General features: G+C 34.6%; 1 protein-coding gene across 7 annotated transcripts in view; it reads left to right on the top strand.

The window, feature by feature from the left end:
* Positions 1-14807, top strand: part of NEGR1 (neuronal growth regulator 1) — an 836662-nt gene that overhangs the window by 559508 nt on the left and 262347 nt on the right. For all 7 annotated transcript variants that reach the window (XM_007089805.3, XM_042997574.1, XM_042997579.1 and 4 more), the window contains exon 4: positions 4735-4866. In XM_007089805.3, the coding sequence (XP_007089867.1) occupies positions 4735-4866 (132 nt within the window). The remainder of the gene's footprint in view (positions 1-4734; positions 4867-14807) is intronic.

Below are 14807 nucleotides of genomic sequence, written 5' to 3'. Positions count from 1 at the left end.
ACAGCACAATTATAACAGCATAGCATCTACATTTACTTCAAATATATTTACTATTATTACTTTACTGAAATTGCCTGCTTATACTTTTGTTTCCATAATAAATGATAAGCTCTTTGAAATGGAAACAGTTTTGTCCACTGGTCAGTGATCTTGGCACAAATAATGCCATTTGAATGGAAGGAGAGAAGCCAGGCAGGAAGGAATGAAACTATTGTGAGCTGACTTAAGAACTTTCCTTTAGTACTGTCTGGTACTAAATATGCATAAATATGCAACAAAACAAATCAAAACGCTGAGTTTTTATTCACTGGGGTTTTGTTTGCTTCTGAAACCTCTGTTGCAGTCATTTCAGTAGGCAGCTTCTATAATTTATCTGCCCATACACCCTCCTCTCATTGCTTCTTCAAACCCCACTACTTTTGTGCTCTAACAACACCCCTGAATCACATTCCCTGTTAGATTTGCAGTACATTCTCCTGAAAATCATTTGATTCCAAAGGAATGTCTTAATTAAGTTTATTTTTCTGAACTTAACTCATATTTTTCAGAGGTAGTAATGAGCTCAGCAACTTTATCAATTTGACCATACATTTTCTTTTCCCACTATCTTTGGAAATTATAGGCAAATCACAATTTGTATGTGCAAAATAATTGCAGAGTCTAATGAAGAAGTGTGGTAGGTGGAATAAAGGCCCCCAGAGATGTCCATGTCCCAATCCCTGGAACCCGTGACTACATTACCGTACATAGTAAAGAGACTTTGCAGATGTGATTGAAGTTAAGAACTAGAGATGAGAAGATTATCTTGGATTGGGCAGATGGACTCAGTTTAATCACATGAGTCCTTAAAACTAGAAGAGGAAGGCAGAAGAGCTGTTCAGAGAGATGCAACTGGAGAAGAAGCAGTGGGCATTCAAAATGGAAGAAGACTTGACCCACCATATGCTGGCTTGGAAGGCGCTATGAGCCAAGGAATGAGGGAGCGTCTTGAAGCTAGGAATAGCCCTCCACCAAGGAAATGAGAATCTCAGTACCATGAGCAAGAAACTTAATTCTCCCAACAACCTGAATGAGCAAACGAGCCTCCAGAAAGGGATCCTGCACTGCTGACACTTTGATTTTAGTCCAAGGAGACCCTATTTGAGTTTTATATTGTTGCTATAACAAATCACTACAAAATTAGTTTAAAACACTTCTCTTTTATACCTTTATGGTTCAGAAATCTGGATCTCACTGGATTAAAAGCAAAGTATTGATGAGATGTGTTCTTTTTTTTTTAAGCTCTAGAGAATCAATTTTTTGCTGTCAGCTGAGAGCCATTTCCAGTTTCCAGAGAACAGAGTTTTCCTTTGCTCATGTTCCACTTTCTCCATCTTCAAAGTCAGCACTAGTGTCCTCTCATGTCACATCTCACTGACCCACCCTTCCACCTGCTACACTTAAAGACTCATGTGGTTAGACTTAGCCATCCATTAGTCTCTTTATCTCAAGGTACTTAACACATTTTCAAAGTCCCTTTTTGCATGAAACCTAGTAGAGTCACAGACCCAAATGCTGAGGACATGAATGTTTTTGGAAGATCCTTTATTCCAATTACTATAGACCTGTGCCGGACTTCTACTCTACAGAAAATAATAAACTCATATGGTTTTAAACAAGTAAATTTGTGGTCTTTTGTTATGGCAGCTACGGAAAAGTAATACAAGGAAAACTAATAATTCAAAAATTAAATTAGCATCCAGATAGTGCTTTATAGTTCTAAGAGGAAGGACAACACACATATGCCCTAATTTAGTTCTTACACTAAGCATTTTCATTATTACCATTTACAAATGAAAAAATTAATGCAGCATTTCAGTGGGATACAGATCAGGCACGTAGGTTTTGGAATTCTGAATTTCGTATCTGTCAGTAGGTCCATTAACAAGATATTTAACGTCTTTAACCATATAGAGTTTTATTCCATATAACAGAATCTACCTGATACACGTATCTAAGGTTAACTGAGGAATTCATAATGAAAAGCATTTATCATGGTACTGTACACATAATAAAGAATCAATAACAGGTAAATATTATTATTTTTATTTCCGGATGTCATGGTTAATAATTATTGGAGTAAGAAAATTAATCTGCTGGAGAAGGTAGAGAAAATGAAATGTTATATTTTATGGACTTTCTATCATGTTATCTTTCATTAATGATATAGTCAACAAATGTCACAAAGCCCATATTAAACATGGAATAAGATGTAGCCTTTTATATCACAGAACTTATAGTATAACAAAAAGAGAATTAATTTAAGAGTTCCTAATAAGTAAACAATAGCAAGCATGTATTTGCCACATAACATTAGTGCAGGATTTTTTGTTTTATTTTTGAAAGTATGTAACATGGAACTATTAGATTGAGTAGTGACTAAATCAGGAAAGGTTTCTATGAGGAAATATTGCTTATTCAGAGACCTGAAAGATGAGAAGTTATCAGGGTGAATTGGAAGATAAAGTATCCTGGCAGCAGAAAGATGAAATGTCTAAGGAGACAGCAGGCTAGAAGGACCTATCCCAGCCTGTGATCCCTATCAGAAATTCAAAGTTGAAAGCTATCTTTCAATGATGTTTTCAGACCACTGACTATAGATATATATCCCAGGGATGAACATTCAATAGATGTGAAATAGGAATATTCATGTAACACTTTAATATTGAAAATAAGTTAGACCCTTTTAAATTTGTTTTTAAAAAGTTTCGCAATTTTTTTTTACCTTTTTATAAATGATTGTCTTCATTTTTTACTGGCCAACTAAGTTATTTAATTATGGTATAATATATCAATTTTACCCATACTTTAATTTTCATTTAATATCCCTTACTTATAATTCAAGTTATACTTTAAAAATTCTTGAATGGGGGGCCCCTGGGTGGCTCAGTTGGTTAAGTGTCTGACTTCAGCTCAGGTCATGATCTTGCAGTTCGTGAGTTCAGGCCCCGCGTCAGGCTCTGTGCTGACAGCTCAGAGCCTGGAGCCTGCTTCAGATTCTGTGTCTCCCTCTCTCTCTCCCCTCCCCCACTCACACTCTGTCTCCCTCCATCTCCCTCTCTCTCTCTCAAAAATAAAGATTAAAAAAGATTTAAAAAAAAGAAAAAAAATTCTTGAATGTGAATAAGGATTTTGTCCTCCCTATGTTTCAATAGTTTTTATAGACACATTTAAACCTAGATTATCTTCATTGTAAGGGTGAAAATAAGATAAAAAGGAAGGAATAGAAAATATTATATTAGTGGATGGAGTCATACAAGGGCATTAGGTTGAGCTAAAAAATATTTATAAAATCAGATTTTAAGAATATGGATTCGAAGACACATGCTGCTTTTGTAAACTCACCTCGGCATACCTGAAATAGCATATCAGCCAACTATCATCTTAGAAGTATAACTCTTCCCTGTGTACAACTTAGGGTCAGCCAGATAAATGGAGAAATTACTTAATCATATGTATTCTAAACACTACAGGTTTCAATTAACCAAGTCATATTTACCTGATGGCAAGCAGTTTAGTGACTAATATAGGCCCAGAGAAGGAAGCCCACAGGAAAAACATTTTTGTTAATTGATAAAGATTTTTGATTTGGAGCACCATACCTAAGTTTCATAATACTTTATTCCTATAAAACTGAATCTTCTTACTAGTTTTCTAACTTCTACAGCTTTATAGTAGTTTTGGCAAGAGAGTAAGGTGGAAACAAAAATAAGGTTGACTTTTCAAAACAGACCATTTAATGGGATTTTCCAATTCTCTTTGGTATGCAGTGAAATGTGATTTTTCAAGACCTGTGTAAGGAGGGAGAAGAGACCCCCCCTCTGGAAGTTCACAGAGGCCCATTCTTCCCCTGCGTATCTCTGATAATCAGGATCCTTCCTGCCTGAAGAGTCTCTGCTTTCAAACAAATACAAATTCTATTATTTCAAAAAAGAGGTTTTTTTTTTCAAATTTCATTCATTTGCATATTTATCTGTGATTATGTCTTTATATTTTTACTCTAGTGCTATTTTTAGTCAAATAAGTATGTTTTTCCTAGAATATTAAAAAATAAAGCTAATTTAGTTTTTATAACTACCTAACCCTTAGTTTGAGAATCATATCTTGTTTCTGAGGTTTATCATATCAGTTATATATAGCATATGCAGTGTGCCTCTCGTAAAAAAATAGTAATTTTGGGAAACTGAAATGTGGCAATGGTTTAAGGTATTTCTATACTCTTATCAAGCCATCTGGCTTGAAACCTTGGGAATGAGTATGAAATTTCCCCAAAAGAAAAGCAACATTTAGTTAGGTTAAGTGTCAAGATGCTAGCTTACACTGTATAAAAGTCAATATGTACCAAGCCATATTAGTGAATTTCATCTACACTGCTAGAAGGTTGTTGAACTCAATTACAGAAATGTGCAGAGCTCTATTTGATGTGTGACGAGGTTAGGAGACCACAATCAATTAAAAAGAACACATGTATATCCTGTTCTGGGGAAACAGTTGTTATAGTATCCCTTGTTCAGTTTCTGCTTTTTTCTCTGACTTTTCCTCTGAACATAGGAGAACAAAGGGTTTAATAATTCCCCAGTTTCACTTGGGATTGTTTTGTCAGCAGTATCTAATAGGAAGACATGAGATTGTTATTTTATTTGAATGAAGCCTCAGGCGGCTATAATTAAACATGCTGTACTTTTTTTCTTGTAGCAAAACCATTTGAAAATGGACAATATTTGGACATTTATGGAATTACAAGGGACCAGGCTGGAGAATACGAATGCAGTGCGGAAAATGATGTGTCATTCCCAGACGTGAAAAAAGTAAAAGTTGTCGTAAACTGTAAGTCCTGTCATCTTTTATCAGCATAACTTTCAAGAAAAGATAAACATCTGAAATACACTGTCTGAAATTTATGTTGCTGTTTTTTTAAGAGGTGCTGTTATTGATAAAGACCACCTATTGACAGTGAAACTGTGGACATGTTAGAAGATTGACCAAATTGTTTTATGTAACATTAGTTGTCCCAAGTAATCCCACGATAATTCAGTTTGATGTACAGATGGAAACATTTCCAATATCATGGTAGTCTCCGGCATTGTAAAGTATGGTACCTTTATATCTAGAGTACTGTAGACACATGGCATTTTCTTCTTTCTCGTGAGCTTCACCTGGGTGTATTCTGGTTAAATTGAAGCAAGAAACTCCCAATCAAACCCAATGGAAATTAAGTATGTTGGTCTGTACTCAAAGAGAAGAGCTAGTGCTTTGATACTTCGATTACTTGGGTCATTTAATTCTATTTCGTTTGAAAAATATTGAGAAAATGAATAAAGAATGTTCCCGAGTGTATCATTAGTAGGAAGTTAGGATATTAAGAAATACCTGCAGAACTACCAATGCCATGGTACACCCTCTCTAAATGCATCTCAAACAATGATTAAGATATTTTTCACTAATATCCTATTTTATATCTTATGATCTCAATAGTGATAACTGAAATAGCCTGTACGTTTCTAAAATACCCCCTTAGTCCTTCAAAAATTTTTACATTATTTAAATTACTCAAATAAAATACTTTTGGCATAATAGTATTTACCAAAGGTATTGATAAGTTACAGCTTCCTTTTTTTTTTTTTATTCTATGTATACACTCTTCTGGATATAGCCATTGTTAATAATGTATACCTCATTAAAAGAAGGAATCATTCCAAATATAATCTAAAACACTTTAAGCAGGTTTTTTTTCATATTAATGTGAATCTTTCAATTTCATGAGCCAAAAAATAACTATCAAAACACACCTGGCAATTGAGTGTCTGCCAGGGCAAATCACTGCCATCAACTAACATTTGTCACTGACTAATCTATATATTTGGGGTTGAACTATCTCTTTGAGACTGAGAAAATAGGCGTAATACCAGATCAAGAGGCAGTGTCTGGGGCAGAGTTTCTCATAGAATGTTCTGTAGACAAACTTTAGCAGATTCACCAAAAAACTCACTGAAAATGAAAAATTCGGGGGCCCCACTCAACTCAACTGAATCAAAATCTGTGGGGTACATGACTTGGAAATCTACATTTAGTAAATTTCTACATGTAGAGCTACTGCTCATTCCTCTGGAACTCTCTGAAGGAAGAAATAATGGTTATTTTATCACTAACTGTATTTATCTGAACGGGCACCCCACCCAGTAATGCAGCTCCACAGCCCCCAGACATATTTGGTCTCTACAGTGATGTCTCAAATTGGAGTAGAATTGAAAACCCAGCTGTCGTATGGGTTCTCATGGGCCCATAGTCCATGTATAACCTACACTTTCCTTTGTATTCGTACTTTCTCTTTCATCCTTTTTGTCCCTCTGCCTTTAATTTATTCTCACTTATCATTAAATCAGATCTTCTTTTTTCCTGGAGAAGTGGGAACCTTAGACAGAAAGGTCAACTAAGGCGGCAGAAATGTGGAGAGAAACTGAATTGAAAGAAAGATATACCAACCAAATGAGTCATCGTCTAAGGGATCTGGGTGGAGAAGATCTTATAAAGCAGAAGGACAGAAACTGGGGAAACAAGATGTCAAGAACTGTGAAAAATCGGCCACAATTTCACGGACGCTGGCAGAAAACAAAGGGCAGTTTATTACTCACAGTAATAACAGTAGCCAGAGTATTGTCATTTTTTGCATTAGTTCCCCATGCTCCAGTTACTACAGGGTGATATGATGACGGCCAGGTGACACGTACACACGCAGTGGGTTTATGTCATAGCTGAAGCTCCCTGAGCTTAGGAAACTTGATTTTTTTATAATGGCAGCAAGCAAACCTCTGCCCTTTGCTGCAGAGGGAGAAATTATCTTTATTATCCTGGACTGTAAACAAACCTGCTGTTTGCTCCATAGGGAGAACTACTTCTGTCTTTCACAATTGTTCACTGTACAAGCATTCTTGAAAAGATACTCAAGAACAAAAGCATTCATTGTCTCTGCTTCCAAGATGTGCAGAAACACAAGTAACTTATGGAGAATTGTTTTTCAACACGGGACAGGAGCAAGAAAGTTTGAAGCAGAGGCTTAGAGATGTTCCATCAGCCAAAAAGGATGCTTCAGTAGGTTTGTGGGGTGCAGACATGGAAGAATAGACACGGAAGAATTTCTCCCTCTGCAGCAAAGGGCAGAAGTTTGCTTGCTGCCGTTATAATAGGTAGGGAAGAAGACTTTGTTAATCACCGTTAATTTAATTTTAGAAGGAGAACAGGAAGGAAAAGAAGAAAGTAGGGAAAAAAAAAAAGTTAAGGAGGTGTTTTTTAAGTTATAACTACAGACTATCTTCTTAAAGAATTAATTTCAGTTAAAGTACGGTCATAAATGGAAATATTGGTGCCAACCTAATATTAACATAGCTCATATCTTTTTTAAAAATGGACTCAAAAGACTTTTTAATGATTTTCAACAATCAGTTTTGTCTTCTGTTCCTTTCTAAAGTATACCTTTGAGAGCTTACCTTTTCCTAAATGTGCTATGAAAAATTGTGTTTAATACTGATTGATCAATTCGATGTACATCTGTGGGACCAAGAGTTTATGTAAGAGATGAGTTGTGTTCAGAGTTCTGTTCAAGACCTAAGTTTTGCCTTACTTTGGAACAGTTATGTCACACATATACCAGCGATTTCTAAGTCGTATAGGTCTGTCAGGGCATACCCACATATGTTTCTGGTTATGAAGAGGTTTGGAAAGTGTTAATTTTGTGAATTTGTCCCTTTAAAAGTCAAAATTTGAGCACTATCTATGGATTTTACTGAGCTGATTTCCCAAAGGAAATTAGCCAAAGCCTACTGAATAAACTTTAGTTTGTCAAATCCCCAAATTGAGCACAGTGGTCTATGTTACCAGCACGAAACCGCACATCTCCTGAACCTGAGGATTCCCTGAAGATAGAATCGTGCCAGGTTGAAGGCAGCGCTTCTTTTCACTGTTATTAATCAATATGATGTGCATATAGAATTGCAGTAGCTTTGTGAGTTATAATTTGAAGAGAAACTTTGTCCCTTTTCCCAAATGGGGCTCAAGATGAAATGTAATAAATTTTCATAAGCTCTGGTAGATTCAGTTATGTGGTAAGTTAATTTGAGAAAGGGATTTAGGTTCTCTTCAAGTTAGAAACGTTTCATATTTTACTATTTATCTAAAATGTCTGCCACATTTACTATGTATATATTACTATATGTATATCACCATATATATCACACTATATATATATCACACACATACAATAAGTAACGTATTTGCCACACCTCACATACTTTGTACCTATAGCACTTTGATGCAGACTTCCGTTCAATTTGATTAAACAACAATTTAGTGAAATGATTAGCAAAATTAACTTACTTTATACATTGAATTAGTCAATTAATTGAATAAATCAGTAAATTTTGGATTACTTACAGAAAGTCTATAGATAGGAAGAAATTTTTAGGATATTAGGATTCTACGCAAACGCTTGTTTCTGGGTAGGGAGATTTTGTGGGCGATTATTCTCCTTGTCTTTAACTGTATTTTCGTTTATTTTTTTTTTGTATTGACATATAAATTTATCTATATATAAATTTCCGTGTGTGTGTGTATATACATATATATGTATGTATACATATTTCTTGTCAAATTAAAAAAAACCTAAACTAATAAAAAGGAATTATGACCCTTATCATAACCAGACCTGGAGATATTAAAACACATACACACACAAAACAAGAAAAAATTTTAAACCGGTTGATTAGCTAAACCAGAGGGAACTAGTGGATTAGAGTTGAACAGATTCTCTGTTTTAATTGCATCTTTATTCCATTCCTAGGAGCAGCCTAGAAGACTCTAGTCCCGTATTTTTTATTGTTAATTAAAAACTAGAAGAATGAATGAGTTCCAGAAAGCTCATAGATTCAACTTAATTGGGAAAAACAGAAACCTATGAAGATCTGGTTTGGAAAGGAGAGACTAGAGTGTAGAAAATCAGCAATGTTGACTCATTGCAAGCTAAATCTAGAAATCTGGAAAATTTAGAAAATATCATAGACTAATAAAGTAACGTAGATCTCTATGGAGAAGCAGAATCCCAGATATTAGAAATCAGGAAAGCCTGAAAGACCTAACCCTTCAAAATGAAAGCCATCCGTAAAAGGGGTAGGGTTCTCTGATCTTGTGACAGAAGCTGTTTGTTCTACAACCATTATTTATGTGTATTCTTTCAGTTAGTAGTAACTGTTTTGAAAATATAGGCCTTATACTCAGATATTTCTTATTTTAATGCCTGCTGTATAATTTACTGGGATTTCAGATCTTGAGAAACCAATTTACCTCTGAGTCTCAGTTTCCAATTCTGTAGTTTAGGGCAGTACTATATGATTATCAGGGTTTGGGTAAATATTAAATGAGGTGATATACATCTATGGTGTCTGGCTCACTGTAGGTAGTTGAAAAAATCTCTCTCTCTCTCTCTCTCTCTCTCTCTCTCTGTATGTACTTACTTTACAATGTAAGCTCTATGCAGTAAAGGGTTCTCCTTTCCTTTGTAAAATGATGGGTTCTTGTCACATACAGCAGCACCTGGTCCATAGGAGGGACTCCAAAAACTAGTAGTTGATTGAATGAATTTAAGCGATTAATGTTTTCCCAGTGAGTCATTCTACTAGACAAAAGAAGAAAATATTATATTTGTGGAACAATTATATTTTTTTTCTCCCAAGACAGTAAGTAAATAGCAAGTTGAGGAATTTACTTCCAATACCATTTTTTAACCAAAGTTTTCAGGTAGATTTAATACAGATAATCTGACATTTATATAGTACTTTCACCCAAAGAGGGGAAACACTAATTCCATTTGTTTTACAGATAAGAATATTGAGGTTTGAGGAGATTAAAATATTTAGTACCTTTGTTCATTTTCAAGAACAGAACAGACACGAACAAAAGGAGGTATTAATTAACCAGAAAAAAATATATAGAGTTAACCAGATTTAGGTAAAAAGAAGCGTAGACATTATTTCAATTTTCACTCATGACAGTCATTTTATATTGATTATTTATCTGGTATCAGAAATTATTTTGCACACACAATTTATAGTAAAATAGAATTTAGTATTATTCCTATGGTCAAACATTAAAGATATTTTTGGGTGTACTGTGCACTAAGTTTTCATCCAATAAATCATAGGCACATATTTGTGCATTATTTTGCATCTTATACATATTCATTTATGCAAATGTGCACTTTATCTTCCAATATAACTAGCTCTAAACATGTGGGAAAGAATGTACCAATTAGTATAACTTAGTACAATTGTATCAAAGCTTGAAATGAGGGGGCCACTGGGGAGAGAGGGAGGAGGAGGAGGAGGCTTTCTAGGGAAATGGCCAGTTTTCTTGGTGTATTCGTAAGTTTTCAACAAAACCTTGGAAATTAGGCAGACATCCTGGATTTAAGACTATAAAAAATTGCAGATGACAGACATGTAGATATTACCTCAAATAAAGAGGATATCCCAGCATTCAGAGTTGGAATGGATAAGGTACTATTGTGGGACCAGAAGAAAAATGAGTGTTATTTGAATTCATAATTATCACATTAGTTTTTATTTCTGTCTCCACTTTATGCCCTTACCTTTACTTTACATTTACCTCATCTTTCACATTTGTTTATGATTTAGGCTACTATCCTGTACTTTATGTTTTATTATAAGCTAATTAACATTTATCTGAAATAATTCAGAGTATAAAAAACAATTGTTGTCGTCTGTTAAATAAAGTACTAGTTTGTATGCCATTTCTAGAGTAACAATGAAGCACTTCAATAAATCTGCATTAATATATGTATTTATTTACCTATTTACTTATGGCTTACCATGACACCATCAAGGTTTTAAAGCCTGGGATACTGGTCTTCAAGGAAAGCAGAAAGACAAGAGAGACACATAGTTTGTAATAGTGTAGCAAGTGCTTTGATAAACCAATCATTGAGTACTACACGAGTTATCATAAAGTCACCAAATACAACCCTAGGGTATCATGGAAGGCTTCTAAGAGGACTTGACCCTGATGGAATCTGAGAATAAGATTGAATTTGACAGATTTTTTTTAAAGAAAATCAAGGAAAGAGGAGTCTCACACAGAGTAGCCGCATTTGCTTAGCACCGTAGGATTCAGGGACAAGGTGCTTCTTGGTCTGTTGGCTGCAGTGAGCTGGAGACCATCAAAGAAAACATAAAGGAGGGTGGGTATCTAAGAAGGAAGAAGTCAAGGCCCCATTAGATAGGAGTTTATGAATTTTCATAGGTTGACATAGATCCAGCTTTACCATCAAAGAATAACTTCGAGATGATGGAACTATTAAGAGATACATATATGAATATTAAGATATTTATTTAAATATTTTTATTTCCTACATCTATGGAGTTTACTTGGATTATTTCCATTTTGTCATAGCAAGGGAAAAATAAAGGCTTAAAATGATAATAACTCCAGCTAAAAGAAATTTAAGAGGAGCTAAGATATTTGAAGGAAAAATCCTTCAAATCAAGTATCAAACATTAAATATTAGAAACCTATGGATAATTACCCAGAAAACATATTTTTATTTTATTCTTTTTAAAAAAAAACCATATTTTTAAATAAAACATTTCTCTTCAGTAGAATAACATAAAAGTATAAAAATTAAACCTGTTCTTTTCACCTAGGGACTTCCATGGCATAAAAAGTTCAGATTTAATTTTGTGGTTTATATAATTCCTCAGTTCAAGTAAAACTGTGTTATTAAACATGCACTTAAGGAATACATGATTTCTTCTATTGAAGGAGGCATAATTGGTCCTTTGTTTTAAATCTTAGACATACACTTCAATTAATGACTAGTGTGCCAAGGCTATTTTTACTTAATGAGGCTGTTTTTACTTAGTAAGTGTGCTTCCCAATTTAACTTAAATGTATTCTCCCATACTTTTATCTTAGTATTGAAAGGAATTTTAGTGTTAAGGGTCTATGAGTGATCTTTTACCCTTTTGTTCATGGAAAATCAAAATGCATCTGCAGTAAGCAACTGTGCCTATTTTTATTATTCCTCTTTTTTTTTTTGAAAGTGAAAGATGAAACAATTCCCTTGTTTTAATACATGAGCAAAAGTTTTTGCTAGATGGGAGTCTGTTTATTTTGTTTTGTTTACAGTTATTTCTAAGTTGGCATTTTATCACTTCAAAAAATATATTTCTATATACATAAAATAATAGGTACAGTTATTTCTAAGTTGGCATTTATCACTTCAAAAAATATATTTCTATATACATACAATAATAGGTATAATAGAGTTTGACTATCAGCTACCTGTAAGAAAGCAATTTCTAATAGGATGTAAATGCTCTAGGTTGAAAACGATCCATGGCAAACACCAGGAAAGAAACAAATCTGTAAGTCGCACACTTACGTGGGTATTTCTCCGACGTACTCGTCTAGATTCACGTTCTGGGAATACCCACCCCAAAAGCCAAACTCTGAAAACTACAGGGTGGCTTCTTCTGAATATATCCTTCAAGCTGATCTTGAAAGTTCAAACCTCGCACAAACCTACAGTTTATAGACCTGTATTTACCTGAAGTCCAACTTTATCAGCATATTTCCTCATGAGCAAATTCAAGCAAAATAATTTATGTAATTCAATTCTTTTTAACCAAACACTGAAAACCATCCATAGAATGGGAGCAACATTGTTAAGGTTCTTGGGTCTTTTCTATATCATTAAAATCCACTTTGCAGGAATTGTCAAATATTCTTAAGTCTGTCATTCGACATATTTGTATGTTTTGTGTATGTGTGTGTGTGTATGCGTGTGAAGGGAGTGATTGTGTGGAGTAATTAGGATGGCATAAATAGGATACATAAAGGCAGTATGTAGCAGAGTCATGGGAGATACATATGGAACATAGGGACCAAATTCCAGGGACACTTCCTTTGCCCATTGGAATGTGCTCTGCCTCCTGAACCCACTCGTTCTCGTCTTCTCTTTCGTGTTCATTCTCTCTCCCTTTCTCATCATCATTCACCCATTACTGCTCTTTCTCATTATCTTTGTTTTTACTTTTTCGTTTCCTCCCCTCTCTTTCCCCTTGTTTCTACCCATACACATAATGCTAATAAACCAATTTTTGAAAGAACTTCTCATGTGTATAATGGGAATTATCAATGAATCGTATTTCATCATCATTGAAACATTTTAAACATACAGATTCCTGAATAACACTCCCCATACTCAATTATTCAGTCTATATTTTATTACCTATACATGTATAATTTTTTTGAAAATTCACATATATGTTTGGAGATTACAGGGTAATGAGTATGAGACAGAAAGGCAGAAGACCTGAATTCTATTTTTAACTCAATTACTTAACTAATCGTACAACTTTGAACAAAGAATATAAACTTATAGCTGTTGATTCCCCTTTTTGTAAAATAAGGGAATTATCGCTATGACATCCTCTAATTCTTAGGTTCTGATGTATTTCTCTGATCCAAGTATCCTAATTTTGGGGACTGTATGGATTCAATTCCTGGCAGGCAAAAAGCAAAGGCTAAAGGCAACTGTTCGGCTTCAGGGTCAAATGATTCTAGATAATCTCATTATTTTACTTTTGTGAATTCTTTGAGAAGTTATGAAGGATGATAATTTTGTTCTCTCTTACACTGTTGTCAAATTTGGGCAAGCTTTTTTTTTTTTTTTTTACTTTAAAATTTTAATTTTGTGGGAGCACCTGGGTGGCTTAGTTGGTTAACCATCCGACTTTGGCTCAGGTCATGATCTTGCAGTTTGTGAGTTCCAGCCCCGCGACAGGCTCTATGCTGACAGCTCAGAGCCTGGAGCCTGCTTCAGATTCTGCCTCCTGTCTCTCTGCCCCTCTCTCACTCGTGCTCTGTCTCTCAAAGATAAATAAAAACATTTAAAAAAAATAAAATTTTAATTTTGTGGAAAGAATAAGTATAACAATAGAGAAATGAACTTTAGAGAATTTTAAAGTAAGGATTCTGTTTATGCAATGGAGCGTGACAGAGGGTAGCAAAAATAGGATTTAGAATTACACAAACATGATTTCTAATCCCAGCTCAGTCACTTTGGAGTGTTTGGAAAATTAGTTAACCTCCCTGGGGCAGTTTCCTTACATAAAAATACAAGATAATTATACCTGCCTTGAAGATTTGTTCTGAGGATTAAGTGTTACATGTAAAACAACAAAGTGGGTAGGTCAAGGCAAACAACTTTCGTATTGTAAGTATTGGTGTGTCGCATTTGTCACAGTACTATGTCTATGTATCTACCTTTCTCTGTGGCCTGTGAGCTCTTTGCGGAGGGAAACTCCTCTTACTCAACTTTGTGCTGTGGGTAGTGCAGCACAGTGGTTACAAGGATAATCTCTGGGACTGGTTACCCTTGATTTGAATCCTAGCTCTGCCACTTATTACTACTGTGTGAGCTTGGTCAAATTATTAAGTTCTGTGTATGTCAGTATCTCCAACTATTAAATGGGGAGTATTAGGATTAACCCAGTTAATACATGACAAGGCTTAATGTACATTATTATTACTCCTAACACCTAGCACAGTGCCTGATAATAAATGTCTGTTTGAATGAATGAATGAATAAGCTCACGGAATTCTGTAGCTGACAATAATTGAAAAATCTCCCTGATTCACCCATCTTATGCTTATTAAGCATCTATGTGCTTTTGGATTCAGATAGCTTTGGAAATTAG

Source organism: Panthera tigris, chromosome C1, assembly GCF_018350195.1.
Source record: "Panthera tigris isolate Pti1 chromosome C1, P.tigris_Pti1_mat1.1, whole genome shotgun sequence".
Classification (NCBI taxonomy): Eukaryota; Metazoa; Chordata; class Mammalia; order Carnivora; family Felidae; genus Panthera; species Panthera tigris.
Note: the sequence above shows the minus strand (reverse complement) of the source record. Positions and strands in the feature narration are given on the sequence as shown.